The 16,893-nt window shown below is 40.8% G+C and overlaps 1 protein-coding gene across 4 annotated transcripts in view; it reads right to left on the reverse strand.

Moving 5' to 3' along the window:
- tead3a (TEA domain family member 3 a) overlaps positions 1–11,650 on the reverse strand; it is a 17,543-nt gene extending 5,893 nt beyond the window's left edge. Inside the window, exons 1-10 of one of the 4 annotated variants that reach the window (XM_083894658.1) lie at positions 11,518–11,650; positions 7,553–7,617; positions 7,316–7,378; positions 7,165–7,227; positions 2,740–2,751; positions 2,114–2,224; positions 1,978–2,021; positions 798–859; positions 568–701; positions 304–474 (exon numbers count right to left, since the gene is read on the reverse strand). In XM_083894658.1, coding sequence (XP_083750784.1) covers positions 304–474; positions 568–701; positions 798–859; positions 1,978–2,021; positions 2,114–2,224; positions 2,740–2,751; positions 7,165–7,227; positions 7,316–7,378; positions 7,553–7,617; positions 11,518–11,524 — 732 coding nt within the window. In that variant the 5' untranslated portion in view covers positions 11,525–11,650. Of the gene's footprint in view, positions 1–303; positions 475–567; positions 702–797; positions 860–1,977; positions 2,022–2,113; positions 6,388–6,825; positions 7,061–7,164; positions 7,228–7,315; positions 7,379–7,552; positions 7,618–11,517 lie in introns of those variants that run through there. The other 3 variants (XM_083894659.1, XM_083894660.1, XM_083894661.1) reach the window with 3 other exon arrangements.
- Positions 11,651–16,893: the final 5,243 nt, after the last annotated feature.

The raw sequence follows: 16,893 nt of genomic DNA on the forward strand, positions 1-16,893 counted from the left end.
AGCATTTTATCGAGTACTTAGAAAGTAAAGTACTGAGTTTTATAACTGATTTATTGTTGCATCTCTAATATTTACTATTAAATTCATCATGATAACTTTTCTTTGAATGTAAATAAAATCTGAAAAAACACTGATGATTTTGGTCTGGTTTTCACCTTTAGGGCAAATATTTATTCATCTTTAGTCGTGGGAAGAATTAATCGCTCATGACGTTGCATGAAGTTTGTTATTTTACTGTTTTCTGGACTTCCTGTCTGGAAACCTTCAGCGTAAAAGTGGAGGTTATTTTCTCCGTGCACTGACCCAGAACTTGACGAGGAAGAAGGCGTTGTGCGGCCCTTTCTCAAACAGCTCCTTCAGTCCTCCCTTCTTCTCGGAGAACTTGTCGTAGATCTGCCTCACGTCTACCGACTCCAGGACGGGGTCGTTGTAGCTGGGGTTTGACGGACCGATGTGCACAAAGAGATGTTTCTGCTGCGAGGAGAAAGAATAAAGACATCGTTGCACAAAGAGGAAACAGACAAACAAACACTGGGGTTTGAAAAGAGTTCACGCCGACGTCTCTACCGTCTCTCTGTCTCTCTGCGTCTCCATGAAAGCAGAGAAGTCCAGGAGGCGGAGCTTTGCCGAGGCGATGGTTCTGTCCTGCCACACGGGGGCAGCGATGGCGGCGGGTCGGTGAGGCGGCAGAGGCTCGTAACCTGCACGCGCGTTCAAAAACAAAATTAAACAGTTTTAAAACACGGTGGTGATGAGCGACATCGGTGAAAATCTGACAAGTTTACGTCGGAACTCACTGAGAGAAGCAGGGACCGGGGCCGGGAGTGTGGTGTAAGGCAGCTGTGCAAAGGGCTTAATGCTGGAAATGAGCGGGAAAAACACAAAATATCAGCAAATGTCACTGATAAAAGGAATAGTTTGAGTTTTTGAAGTGTGAAAAACTTTTTATTATCGTTTAATATCAAAATAAATATCAACACGAAGCAGTGATTATCATCAAAGTAGTGAAACACACTAAATATTACAAATTAAATATGTAAATATATGAATGGATCTGGAAGAAACTTGGTGTAATGGTAGAGCGTGTGATCCTGCCAACACGTACCAAATTTCCTTCAAATCTGATGATTTTTGCCAGAGTTATGATTGTCTGTTTTTAGAGCTTTGCACATTGCCCATTTCTTTATTTTGCGCATAAAGAAATGGGGATTTCTTGAAAGTTTGATAAATTTTGGGACGTCACCAGTTGTTCAATTCTCGCCAAAATTAAATGGGAACATACTTGAGTGATCGCCTACCCATAAAAAAAACAAAAAAACATACAAAGTTACAGATAAAAATAAGGAATAATTTGAATTAAATATTATTTGAATAAAACTTGGTATGATGGTAGAGTGTATAATGCTGCAAACACGTTCCAAATTTCCTTCAAATCCGATAATTGTTGCCAGAGTTATAATTGTTTTTAGAGTTTTGCCCATTATAAAGAAATGGGGATTTCATGAAAGTTTGATAAATTTTGCGACGTCATCAGTGGGTCAATTCTTACCAAAGTTGAATGGGAACATACTTGGATTATCAGGTAACCATGACAAAAAATTCAGAGTGATTTGTCAAAAAAAAAGAATAATTTGAATTAAATATTAAAACTATATACGAATGGATCTGGATAAAACTTGGTGTGATGGTAGCATGTATGATCCTGCAAACACGTACAAAATTTCCTTCAAATCCGATGATTTTTGCCAGTGTTATGATTTTTAGAGTTTTGCCCATTATAAAGAAATGGGGATTGGAGAAAGTTTTTACTATTTTTGGAAGTCACCTGTTTGTCAATTCTCACCAAAATTGACTGGGAACATACTTGGATTATCAGGTACCAATGACGAAAAAATCAGAGTGATCCGCTCAAAAAAAAAAATCCCCTTCATGTAACATTTTCAAACAAACAGCAATAATAATAATAATGTGACTTACTCCTGAGAATGTCCAGGCTGTCCTGGCATAGGGCCGGGCCAAAACTGGAGAGGGAGGAGAAACAGGAAGCAGATTGTGTTACTCAAGGAACAGATGTGTGCGTCTTTGTGTGTCTCTCTGTGTGTGTGTGTCTCACTCTGACTGGTGGAGGGAAGGGAGTCTGTGGTTTCATGACACTGGCAGACACGATCTGAGCGGACGACAGGTTGGCCACGGTCTGCAGGGCCTTATCTTTAGACACCTGGTCCTGAAGCAGAGACAGAGACGACGACGTCAATGAACAACAACAGAAGAAACGCAGAAATGTGCTCATGCATCGTGAGAAGAAAAGAAGTTTCTGTTCATTAGTCAGCAAAAACTTCCAGGTTTTTTTGTTGTTTTTTTTAGTTCCAGCGAGCCAGCCAACTTCAACATGATGCAGTAATGAGGGAAAGACAGGAGAGAGAAAGCAAAGCAGAGGAGGAGGAGGAGGAGGAGGAGGAGGAGGAGGAGGAGGAGAGGGAGGGGAGGAGCCAAAGCAGAGGAGGAGGAGGAGGAGCTAACTGGAGCCATCACCAGATTTGAACTAAAGCCACTAAAAACAACAAAAACAAAGAGAGAGAGAGAGAGTAGAAGAGTTCTGGAGCCTTGCAGAAGAACGGTGCTGTGGACATGAAGTCAAGAGTAATGTAATGTTCTGCCAACCACAAAAGCACAAAAGCCTGAAGGAGAAAAAACAACAACAACAACAAAAAAACTCAAGTTGTGTAACTTCAAACTTACCAAGTTCATGGCCTAAGACAGAAGAGACACAATTATCAATTAACTTCAAGAAGAAGAAAGAAAAAAAGCACAGAATCAACACAACTCCGGCCTCCTTTTTCACCATTTACTCAGTTATATTATTATTATTATAATAGTAATAACAGTTTAAAACTAGAGGTCGACTGATAAACAGCTGATAAATCATCAAATCTGGATTGTTTTGGCCCATGTTTTAGCCAATGTTCTTTCTTTCCCTTCATAACTAATAATCCTATATCAGTGTGTAAATCGTCTATTTATGACAATAACAATTATTCTCATTATCGGTTCATCTGCGGATTATATTCTCATTTTAATAGATGTGTGTTTTGTTGTTCAGTGTCGTTTGGAAGTTCCTCAAATGCATTATTATTATGAATAACAACAATAATACTAATACTAATAAATCAAAGATTCATTAATGATTATTAAAGTCTATCAATTGTTGCATCTCGGACAACAAAAAAAAAAATTCCCAATCTGCAATTTGAGATTTCGACGGGAATATAATCTGTACATGGTGCAGATTATATTCCCACAGTGATGGGAGTATTTTTATGTATTTATTTATGTTCAGATTTATTTTATTTCAGTGTATTATTTTCAAATATAACGCATAAAATACATTTTGAATCAATTTACTAAAACATCTCTGGCAGATTATTCGAGTATAAAGGTGTTAAAGGTATGGCTGTAAATTAGAACTATGACAGAGACAACCACCAGGGGGCAGAACATCAGCATTTCAAACAGCTTCCAAACATGCAAACACAGAATTATGAGAGTTTTAATCAGATTTGCATGAATTTGCAGGAGAACACAGAGATTTTTCATCACTTCGTAAAAAATTAATGTATTAAAGATGATATTGTCCCATTAACTACAAGATATAACATTTGTAAACATCACACACTTAATCTACCATGACAACAATATATATATATATGTATGAATATTATTAGATCATTTGTTTTGACAGGAAACTGAAGTTTGTAAAGCCCTCACTCTCCCACACCAAAGCCCATAGAGAAAATCAGTGATTTTGTGAATCTGACAGCAAAATGTATTCTTAAGATGTGAACATTTATGCTGATTTAAGGTTTCTTTGCGTTTTACTGTAAAATATCAGTTACTTTGGAGATTCATAATTATGGAATTAGAGGATTAGAGCGACGTGTAAAAACTAAACTGAAACAAAATCAAAAACAATAAATAAAATATAACAAACTGAGATTAAAGTCAGAATTATGAGAAAAATCTGGGGCATGGAATTTATAATTTTGACTTTAAACTGAGAATTCTGACATTTTCCCCCTCATTATTCTGACTTTAATCTGAGAATTGTGACTTTTCCCCTCAAAATTCTGACTAATCTGACAATTATTAATTTGTTCCTCATAATTCTGACTTTAATATCACAAATTTGACTTTAATATCATAAATTTCACTCTAATCTGAGAATTCTGACTTTTTTCCCCTAAGAATTCTTAATTTTTTTTTCATAATTCTGACTTTTTATCTCATAATTCTGACTTTTATCTCATAATTTTGACTCCCCCCTTATAAATATGACTTTTTCTCAGAAATCCAACTTTAATCTGACAATTATGACTTTTTTTTCCCCTCGTAATTATGACTTTTTATCTCAGAATTTGGACTTTAATCTGACAATTTTTTTTTTTTTTCCTCAGAATTCTGACTTTAATCTGACAATTCTGACGTTTATCTCAGAATTCAGACTTTAATATGACAATTATGACTTTTTCCCCTCAGAATTCAGATTCTAATCTGACAATTCTATATTTTTTTCTCATAATTCTGATGTTTCCGTTCAGCTAGCTAACTCATATTCAGTATTTTATTCTGTCGATAATGTAGCTACAGGTAGAGGAGGCTACAGGAGGTCATAGGTCAGTTCCAATTAGAACTTGATATAAAGTAAATAGTTAATTTACTGCCCCCTAGTGATCAAATCATCACATTTAACAGCGAAGCTTGAAATTATCCAAAAGAGAGCGACGCCCTGTGTAATCTGTAATCTGATTGTTGACGATATTCCCTCACATGTAAATAAACAAACAGCACTGTGATGTCATGTGATCGTCATTACAGAGCGAGTGAGGTTAGAAACCACAAGAAAAGGCCTAAAACAGGACAGAGACACAAGACACCGTGGGAAAAGACCCAGAGCGAGAACGTGGAGATCAGAGGAGGAAGAAGAGGAAAAGTCAAAGTTCTGAAAGTTCGGCCTCATTTTCAACAGAAAATGATGTATAAGAAAACATGAAAAACTTAAAAACTCTCACAATGACGATGAAAACAGTCGACGATTCATGTCGTATTCGAATAATACGCGAATAAGAGTTACAGCCCTAAATTCAACGATGGAAGAGTCAAAACTAACGCTAACACGCTAATGACGTCAACGCTACCGCATGGCGCGTTTCCATGACGACCGAGCGGAAAACGACGCGTTTGACGTCAAGTTTTCCGTGACTCCCGATTGTTAAAATGAGTCTCTAAAGTAACGCTAAACTTTAAAAACAGAGTCATAAAAGTGGTCCAGTTCGACTGTAGGCTAACGCTAACGACGCTAAAGGAGCTAACTGGTAAACGGAGGCTGGACTCCGGTGCCGCGGCACGTAAACATGACGTCACACGCGTCTTTTTCTGGTCAGTCGTCATGAAAGTACGTCGTGTGTTAGCGTGAGTTAGCGTTGACTCCATTAACAAAAAGATTTTAAAAAAGGCAGATATCACTGTCAGTGCACGTGATATCGTTAAAGTATCGGACGCAAAAAAAGTCATATTTTTGATAGTAACTGATAGCTTTGTGGATATTAAATAGAATTAATGCTGGGCACGTTAACACGATAGCGGCGGTTAACCGCGTCAATGTTAACGCACGTCAACGCATTACGGCATTTTCCATGATGACTCATTGGAAAAAGACGTGCGTGACATCATGTTAACGTGACTCCCCGATTGTTAAAATGAGTCTCTAAAGTAACGCTAAACTTTAAAAACAGAGTCATAAAAGTGGTCCAGTTCGACTGTAGGCTAACGCTAACAACGCTAAAGGAGCTAACTGGTAAACGGAGGCTGGACTCCGGTGCCGCGGCACGTAAACATGACGTCACACGCGTCTTTTTCTGGTCAGTCGTCATGAAAGTACGTCGTGTGTTAGCGTGAGTTAGCGTTGACTCCATTAACAAAAAGATTTTAAAAAAGGCAGATATCACTGTCAGTGCACGTGATATCGTTAAAGTATCGGACGCAAAAAAAGTCATATTTTTGATAGTAACTGATAGCTTTGTGGATATTAAATAGAATTAATGCTGGGCACGTTAACACGATAGCGGTGGTTAACCGCGTCAATGTTAACGCACATCAACGCACGTCAGCGCATTACGGCATTTTCCATGATGACTCATTGGAAAAAGACGTGCGTGACATCATGTTAACGTGACTCCCCGATTGTTAAAACGAGTCTCTAAAGTAACGCTAAACTTTAAAAACAGACGCACACATACGCAGTACGCAGGTACGCTAACGTTATTTGTTAGCGCTGCTCTTTTCCTTTAATAAAAAGACCGCTCCAGTTCCACTGGAGGCGTGCTAAAGGAGCTAACGGAGCTAACTGGTAAACAGTGCCTGGATTGCAGTGTCGCGGCACGTAAACATGGCGTCACGTGCGTCTTTTTCTGGTCAGTCGTCATAAAAGTGCGTCGTGAGTTAGTGTTGACGCTGTTAATAAAAAGATAAAAAAGACTGATATCAGTGTCAGTGCACCTGATATCGTTAAAGTATCGGACTCAAAAAAAAGTCATATTTTTGATAGCAACTGATGTAAATTATAGCTTTGTGGATATTAAAAAGAATTAATGCTGGGCATGTTAACACGATAGCATCGGCTAACCGCGTCAATGTTAACACACGTCAACGCATTACGTCGTTTTCCATGCCGACTCAGCAGAAAAAAACGTGCGTGACGTCATGTTTACGCGACTCCTGATTGTTAAAACGAGTCTCGAAAGTAACGCTAAACTTTAAAAACAGACGCACACATACGCAGTCCCCAGGTACGCTAACGTTATTTGTTAGCGCTGCTCTTTACCTTTAATAAACAGACCGCTCCAGTTCCACTGGAGGCGTGCTAAAGGAGCTAACTGGTAAACGGTGCCTGGAATCCGGCGTCGCGGCACGTAAACATGTTGTCACACGCGTCTATTTCCTGTCCGTCGTCATGGAAACGCGCCGTGCGTTTAACCTAGCGCCTGCTGGTTCTTCTGTGTTTTTGGGTCAGATTATTTTGGTGTCACGTGCAGGGAGAGAGAGCGAGAGTGAAGCAGCAGAGAGAGAGAGTGCAGCGTTAGCAGCGTTAGCAGCGTTAGCAGCATGTACCTGCAGCTCTGACTGAATCTCAGCAGACTTTCTCTTGGCCAAGACTTGCAGGTGACAAGAGACCTGAAGAAAGACAGGATGAAGAAGGGGGAGGAAAAGAAGAAGAAGAAGAAGAAAAAGAGCAGAGGTGACTACAGAGGGAAACACCCACCTTGATGCTGGCCTGGTATTCTCGTACCCTCTTACGTGCCAGAACCTGAATGTGACTCGACACCTGCAGCACACACACACACACACACAGTGATTTTTGTCAATTACACACAACCACAGTCTATAAATAATCACTTTAATAAGGTTTGTGTGTTTGTAAATCTTAGTTTTAGAAAATATTTACATTTAAGAAGCTGAAAAATAAAATAAAATAATGAATAGATTAAACGACACGTGCCTGTTTGCGTGTGCGCGTCTTCCCCGTCCGTAGCTTGATGTAGCGAGCGATCAGCTCATTCCGACCTTGAAATTATAAAAGTGGGATTAAAATAAGTAATGATTTAAACACAAAGTTTTATTACACCAAATATATTTTACTGAATAACCTGCTCCAATGTTGAGAACTAAAGAAATAAATCAACTGAAACGTCTAATGTCACCATTATTTATTTTAAATGTCTTGTTTTTGTCCACAAACACAAAACGATTCAGTTTTAATGACATTGTCTCTGTTTTATGGAGCAAAAGAAACCAGAAAATCGTTTTTTTTTTTTTTAAATGGAGCGAACACATGCAGAAGTTAGCAGAGAAGCTAACCGTTCTCACGCATAAATGATCTAAAATGACTGATAACTAGCAATAGCATCGTTGAGCGCGAGTTCCTCGACCTACCGCAGTCTGATCTCAAGCTGAAACTAATAATTAATCTTTAGATAATCAATTAATTATCTTCTCGATGACTGGATCCGTTTGTTAGAACCATGAAATCCTTAAAAAACCTCAGAATTGTGACGTTCTCCAGTGTCTTACTTTGACCAGGACGTTTAACCATCACAATGACTCTGACGCTGTTAAATTAGGGTACAAATCTTGCATAGTTCTGCTTTAATAGAACTCCTGTTTTCACCACAAATGCTCCACATAACGATTGAATCATTAAAACTGAATCATTTCTGGTTTGTGGACAAAAAAACAAAGACATTTGAGAACAGATCAAGAGTTTCTGAAAAACAAGAATTCTCTGCGTTAGTTGCAGTCAAACAAAGGGAAGAGAGGGATAAAAAGGGTGAATATAAAGGTGTTTAACATGAAATGATACAGCCAGATTCCTCTGTTACGGCTATTTAACGACATAAACACATCAGCATCATCGCTATGCCAAAATTCTGGGAAGTGGTGAGTGTGTGATCCTGTTGGGATTTGGACTGAGTCACATCGGCCTCTGTGAAGTTACCAGAACACAGAATTCCCCCGAATCAGCACAAGAGGCTGAGTCAGAGTCAGCGATAATCTGCTCCAAGTCCCACAGAACACACACACACACACACACACACACACTCTCTCTCTTACACTTTTCAACCAAAACTGAAGAGAAAACGACCTCATTCGCTCGTTTTTTCCACACGACAGGAAGTCGTCGCGGAGGTGAGAAAGTGCGATGAAGTCATCGTACACGAGCTTCATCCACGACCCGTGACCGTGCACATTCTCCGCACACACACACACACACACAGACCTCTCGAGGCAACAGAGAGCAAACCACTGCACTATTGTGCCACCCCAGAAACTCAACCACATCCCCCCCCCCGAGAGAAAAAGCCATGATTTAGAGAGTTTCCAGCTCCGAGTGGCAGCGTCTGTATTTAACAAAGAGCCAGAAATAAAACCGTGAACACGAGTGAACTTGTGACTATCTATGCTATGCTATGCTAAAATCGGCTTCATTTCACCGATAGTTCTGCGTTTAATCTGCCTGGAAACTGAACCTCTGTGTTTCTGTGTAAACCGCTCACTCTGCCACACCAAAGCCCATAGAGAAAATCAGTGATTTTAACATCACAGAGACACAGGAGTTCACAGGAGTTGTTGATCCAGTGCTGCCTCCATCACTGAGTTCAAATGTGTTGTTTTGTAAATTCGGCATCTGAAATTCTTCGCTCAAATTTACCTCAGTGGCACAAAGTGGCCACACGAGGCAGCAGTGGACCAGCAGCTCCCTGTGTCCCCGTGAGCTAAAATCACAGATTTTCTCTATGGGCTTTGGTGTGGCAGAGTGAGTGGTTTAACAAACTTCAGTTTCAAGCCAGAATTGAAGCGAACACATTACAGGAAGAGATGATGAATTAATGCTAGAACATGTTGTGTAAAAGGAAATCTGTTATTTTAATACCCTTTCAAAATAAAAGTCAAACGTATAGAGTATCGTCTTGCAAAAATAAGCACAGAGTCGTGGTTTAAATTCGCTTATATAAGATAATAGAAGTGCATTTTTAGTATGAAGTGATTTAAAAAGTGCTTCTCTGCTTTGATAAACCTCATATTTTCTGGTTTCTTTGCTTTATTTAACAAATAAATCATGTGGACTTGTATTTTTATAGTAATAAAAAGTGTACTTCTTACATTATAGTTCATTAATGAGCGCTCAATGGTTTTATGTGAGAATAAGAAGCATTGGTGTCACACTACAAACGCACAAATCACATCATTAACCTCACCAGCACCGCAACACTGGGGTTGGTAATAATCTAATCATCTAATCTATGGATTATTTACCCGATTAGAACAAAGCTTGTTTTCATTACTTAAAATAGACCTGCTGCTAAGTGAGGTTTACAGCAGCAGTGGGTCAAAGTGTGTGTTGTTGAAAGGAGAGGAGGAGGCGGTCGACACTCTGAGGCTAACTTTTCCTTTTCTGTCACATGGGATCAAATGTCCTGCACAGGCGGCGGCGTCAACTCTCAGCACAGAGTTATTTAAAAACAAACAAAAGGAAAACGCCGAAACCCTTCAATAACGTACGAAGAAACGGTCGAAAAACATAACAGTCACACTGCGTCTGTGCCTGCATTGGAAAGCTGGTTATCACGAGTCATTAGCGCCTCGTGGGAACGAGCGATCAAGCAGCTCCTGACCTGAGCGGAGAGGTCAGCCGGCTCAGCCCTTTGACCTCTGACCCTGCCGAATGACCTTTGACTCCAGAGCCAATTAACCCTTTCCCCAGGAATTCCTGCAAACAGATCACCTGAGTCTTCACTGACCTCACCACTCGATAAGACTTTTCCTGAAGGGAAACCATCGCTCGCTCGCTCTCCCGCACCAAAGTCCATACAGAAAATCACAGATTTTAACTCACAGCACACAGGAGATGTTGATCCACTGCTGTAAACCCAAAATTGTGATTGGTCGACTCATTTTTTTTTTTATATATATATTTTTTATATTTTTTTTATATATTTTTTTTTATGGTGAATTTCATTAGGATGAAAGTACCAAGTCTAAAAGGGGTGTTTTAGAGCACCCGTGTTTCGCAGGTAACAGCCCGTCTTCAGAGGACACCCCCCTTGTTTTCCACTATTTTGGTTTAGTCCAGCCCAGTGGGTTGTTGTCGCTCCGTGGCTCCTGAGCGACAGACAGATTAGCGTTGCCCTTCATTAGACGTGAATTTTTAGCTTTTCAAAACGCTGTCAGAGTCGTCAGACTGTGTTGAACTGCAGCCGCGGCTGCGGGTAGAGCTGCAACTAACGATTATTTTAGTAATCGATTAATCTGTCGATTATTTTCTCGATTAATCGATGAATCGTTTGGTCCATAAAATGTCAGAAAATGTTAAAAAACGTTGATCAGTGTTTGTCAAAGCTGGAAATGATGATGTTCTCAAAAGTCTCGTTTTGTCCACAAACCAAAATGATTCAGTTTTAATGATTTCTTTGTTTATGTGGAACAAAGAAACCAAGAAAATATTCACCTTTAAGAAGCTAAACAATCAGAAATCTGGTTTTAATAATGAAAAAATCTTCAAACCGATTATCAAAATAGTTGGCGATTAATTTAGTAATCGATTAATAATCGATTAATCGATTAATCGTTTCAGCTCTAGCTGCGGGTCTTTTCAAATTAAGAGCCACCACACAGGTGCTTTGCAGGTGCGGGTCTTTTCGACTTAAAATAGCCGCACTCGCAAAGCACCCCCCTCCTCCCGATTAGTCGATTTTTAGTCTAAATTTCAGGGCTTTGGTCGACCAAGTGTTTCTTTGGTTGATTACAGCCCTAGTGTTTTTGGGGAGTCCATGACCTCAAGACTGCCCTTCAGAAATCCTGAACTATCAATTTCAATCGTTGACCATTTTTGACCGTTCGTGGTTCAAACAACATCCAGGACCGAGGTCTGGTCTGGTCTTCACTGGGACAGAAATGTGTCCTCACCGTACATCTTGCCCTCATCTGACAGTATGATCTTCCTCCTGCCGCAGGGCGGGTAAATGGCCAGAGCTTCCTGGAAGCTCTGCTCAATGTCTGGACTCCACACGCCCTCGGGGTCGCCATCCAGCCCACGGTCTGCCCCGTCGGCAAGGCCCTCTCCATCCGCGCCCTCCTCCTCCTCCTGAGCCCCGTCGGGGCTGCCACGGCAACTCCACTCCGACGCAATGATGACGGCTCCGCCCACAACGCACCTTCAACAGACAGGAGAAGACATTGTTACGAAAGAGAGAGAGAGTTTTTATAGTTAGTAGGGCTTAGATTTTTATTTAGAAGTTCTGATTTAAATTTATAAAATCCTCAAATCGCTCTTTTAATATATTTCAGTTCCTGTTTCAGGTAAGATAATCACGCAAGACCATGATATACCACAACTGCCGCTACCACAACTGTCAGTCGACAGACTTGCAAGACCAAAACAGTCGATGCCTCGTCGTGCTACCACAACTCGCCTCGCGGGACCACGATAGTCATGGTCTCGCAGGACCACAACAGCCGATTGCCATGGTCTCTCCGTACCTTAACAGTTCATCATCTTGCCTCACGGTACCTCAACAGAAGATCGTCTTGCCTCTTAGTACCTCAACCGTCGATCACTTCGCGGTACCTCAACAGTCGCTAGTCTCGCCTCACAGTACCTCAACAGGCGATAGTCTCGCCTCACAGTACCTCAACAGGCGATAGTCTCGCCTCGAGGTACATCAACAGTCACTGGTCTCGCCTCACTGTATTTCAACAGTCAATACTCTTGCCTCACGGTACCTTAACAGTCGATCATCTTACCTCGAGCTACCGCAACATTCGATAGTCTCGCCTCGAGGTACTGCAACAGTCAATAGTCTCGCCTCGCTGTACCTCAACAGCCGATAGTCTCGCCTCGCGGTACCTCAACAGCCAATAGTCTCGCCTCACGGTACCTCAACAGCCAATAGTCTCGCCTCGCTGTACCTCAACAGCCGATAGTCTCGCCTCACGGTACCTCAACAGCCAATAGTCTCGCCTCGCTGTACCTCAACAGCCGATAGTCTCGCCTCGCGGTATTTCAACAGTCGATAGTTTCGCCTCGCGGTACTTCAACAGCCGATACTCTCGCCTCGCTGTATTTCAACAGTCGATAGTCTCGCCCCACGGTACCACAACAGTCGATAGTCTCCCACAACAATTAATCTTGTGAACGAGATTCTAATAACTTAAAGAAATCATTATTACGTACATAACAAAAGATAGCGGTGTAGTGTAAACAAAAAAAGTGATAACCAAAATGGAAAAGATTGATCGATTCCTAAATGAATCGTCAACTGAGTGTTGTTGAAACAAGTTTTCAGCTTTTTACGTTTATTTGCTTCATAAAACAAAGAAATCTGATGAAGACATTTGAATGCATCGTGATTTCGAGGTTTGGGAAACCAAACAATCAACATTTCTACTGCATTTCATGATATTTTGTGGACCAAACCACTTTTAATTAACAAATGAATAGATGATGAAAATAAAAAATCAGTACTGACATAACGACCCTGCTTTTTCCACCACATTAAAATACCATGCGACTGCAACACTCTGTGTTTGTTTTCATAGTTAATTAACTTAAACAGGAAAAACCCTTAGCAATCAGCAAAGATTAAAGCTAGTAATGCAGCCGTCTTCTGTGTGTTTGCAGCTTTAAATCATCCACTGAAGCAAAATACACAAACTCTGTCGTGGTGATAATCAATAAAAGATGTTTTTGTGGTAAGAGAAACTTCTCTTCACCACAAATGGATGATTTCACCACTACACATATTATTATTTAATTTACCCACTGTTTTTATTGGACAAATAAAAAAAAAACACTCCAACAAACATCTTTTTGTATGTGCACGTATAAATATAACTGTTGGCAGCATTAAACTGAAACATGTCCCAAAAAAAAAGGTTTTATTTTGAAATATGATAAATTGAGAACTGGGCTCTGAGCAGCACAGGAGCATGAGAACAATGTGTCCAATCAACCACACATGGGAAGAACTCATGAAATTAAATGTGGTTCCACTTAAAACCAGCAGCAAATCAAAGTGAATCATGGTGAAGTATTATGGTCTGGAGAGGACGGGGGAAGTACAATATAAACTGGGTCTGTTGCAGTTTGAGCCAAAATGTCGCAATAATAATAATAATCTTTTAGCAGACCCGGCCGGACACATGACATCAGCGCGGCTAACAACGCTCTCGTGTGAAGTCGGGAGGTAATTTCTCGCCAAAAAAAATCCATGAGAATAACAAAATATTCTAAACTCCAAGAGCATAACGAGCAGCTGACGAGATGCATTCAAAGACACTGGTAAAACTACGTTTAATACTAGGATTAGGAATCACAGGGTTCCAACGATACGATACCAATAACGTCACGATACCACGATTCCGTTAGGATCAATATATTCCAAGACAAATCATATAACGCCACAGCGAGGAGACGTGGTGTAGCTATGCCCAGTTCGGTGATATACATCGTCATCCTTCCTCGTGCAATACGAGAATTGATACGCCAGGGCAAATACCGATATTTTAATTAACAAATGAAGGTGCTCTAAAGTAAACTCTGTCCCTGCCACTTTTCACCCGCCGGGCGTCACTACTTCATGTCTCCTCACGGTGGCGCTGCTCAAAAGAAAGATGGGAAACTTGGAGCGGAAGTTACCCGGCTAGCAAATAAAGATAGAGTTGTTGTCGCTGGACGGGTAAGTGTCACATTAGCATTATCAATGGTCAGTGTAATGTAAATAACTGTTGTGGTAACGTTGCTGTGCAGACTAGCTCTTGGTAAATCTTGTCTGAGTCCGTGATTTACCAACAGTTAGCCACAAAATCAATTGTCCCGCCTTCTTATTTTACAGCAGTGATACATGTTGTCTCTAGATCTGTGAGGATCTGGTAGAACTTTCTCCCGTTAGCCTGTTAGCCTGTCTGCGACTATTTTGGCACAACTTCTATCAACCACCTTGACTTTTACGATGGAAACAGTGCGTTGTCTAGTACATACGTGCAGGTCAACAGCGTCAATGTCCTGCTAGAGGGCATTACCCTCTATTCATCGATGTTCAACACTGTTGGCGTTAAGCGTAGGGTTTGATTAGCTGTTGCCGTTTTAGACACGACACACTTTTCAGCCTAAGAGATAACACGGGCTCAGCAGCACACTAAAAAAGCACAGCCCGTCCCTGAACCTCTCGCAGACAGTGACGGACGGTCACAGGACCAGGATAGAGTTTTTACGACTGCTCGGGATGGTGTGAGATTTCCTGCAGTCCGAGTGTGTCCACACTTCACCAGCGAGCGACATCAGACGCCTCTGCTTTTTACGCCGCTAACCGCTTCCATTACGTATTAATAGATCTGGCAGCGACGGGTTCAGCGCGACCCGATAAAAACAAAAGCGGAAAGCGGTTGTAAATTTATGAAGACGTCACGCAAGGTCAACAAAGACAAGACGAGGCCTGTTCAGCGTATTACAGTTACACCGGCAGTTGATTGATGACTTTAATTGGCCAAAAGGAAACTCAAAACCATGATTGACTGAGGTAGTATGAATTTCCCAGAAGCCATCTCTCTCTCGGTCTACCTTTCTTGCCTTGGCCACTTTAAGGAACTTGAACATTCCTTTGTTATTGTTGAAGATGCTCCAAAATCTCCTGAAACACAGACACACACACTGATCCAGCGCTGCCTGGTGTGTCATGTTTTCCAGAGTGTGGCTAACGTGGTCGTTCTGCCACAGGAGAACCGCTGGAGTACAGCGCGGTCGCCGAGTTTTTCCTCTCTGGACACACACGGCACCGGGCCTTCACAGTTTCACCGCGGCTGTTGCCGTTCGTCGTGTTTCCATCATGGTGCGGTTCGGCTCGGTAAAGCCTGGGTCAGGCTTGTGTTTTGACTGAGAACAGAACCTTTACTTTGTCAGCAGGGTGAGGGCCGTGACTGATGACTCGGGCTGCAGCTAGGGATGTGAATCTTTGGGTGGCTCACGATTCGATTCCGATTCTCAGGCTCACGATTCGATTCCGATTCTTAGGCTCACGATTCTCGATTCAAAAACTGATTCGATACATAGTGTGTTAAGGCAAATTATGGCATCAAAACAATACGGTTTGTATAAGATAATGTGATAATGTGATCACACCAAGGCAAACTTAAGACAAAAGTTAACACTTATTCATTCAAAACAAATAAAAACTTACTTACTGTACAAAAAAATAACTTTAGCATGAATAAAAGCTTAGGCGAGCTGCCTTTTTCTCCCAGATGTTACAAAAATAAACTGTACAGAAATAACACAAACTGGTGTTTTGTGTGGTTTTTTCAAAATAGAAACTTAAAAAAAAATTAAATTAAATAAAAATCGTTTTTTGAAGTTTATGAATCGATTCAGAATCGTGGATGATAAGAATCGCGATTCCTATGTGAATCGATTTTTCCCGCCCACACCTAGCTGCAGCTATCATATATTTTTGTAATCCAGTATTTGACCAATTATTTTTCGATTAATCGAGGACGCAAAATTATTATTATTATTATAATTTTTGAATTTATTTTTTAAATCCAGTTACTCAATTAATCGAGGAATAATTATTAGAATACTTGATTACAAAAATATCAGATAGCTGCAGCCCTTGTAAGCTACATTAAATCAGCATGTTTACGTTAGCGTGCGCCAGAAGAGTTAGCAACTGGATGCTATCGGCTGTTTAAGCGTGAAATGGTCCCACACTGGCGGCTATTACGGCCTGTTTCACTCTCCGTCTCCGCCATCACGCCAGCTGAAATCCGGATGTGCGGCGTGCGTCTGCTAAAACGGTCCGTGTGGAACAATAACCCCTGCGCTGAACAGGCTGCACGAGATAGAAATTAAACGAATACTCGAGGCAGATTTTGGTACTATGACGTACGGACTACTGTTCCATTTTTTGGATTGGATTGACAGTCAGTAATTGATGCAACTTTTTTTGGGCCCATACATTTAGCCAGTTTTCTTTTTTTTCCCCTCCATGAAAACAATGGGGAATTAAAGCAAACATCAACAAAAACACATAAGAGTTAACTGTGATTAAATCACTTCAGTCGACACAGACACTGATTCAGCTGATAAACGTGATTTACAGTCAACAGTGAACTGCTGGGCACGAGTTTTGGGAAGATTTTCTGATCCAGTCGACAAATAAATCATTTAATACCGATTAATTTTGGTTTGTTGACAAAACAAAGACATTCGAGATTGTCATCATCTCCAGATTTTATCAACATACATACAACTCTGATGTTACTTTCAGCCCATAATCTCACTGTGGC

The sequence above is a fragment of the Microchirus variegatus genome, assembly GCF_963457635.1.
Source record: "Microchirus variegatus genome assembly, chromosome: 9".
Lineage (NCBI taxonomy): Eukaryota > Metazoa > Chordata > Actinopteri > Pleuronectiformes > Soleidae > Microchirus > Microchirus variegatus.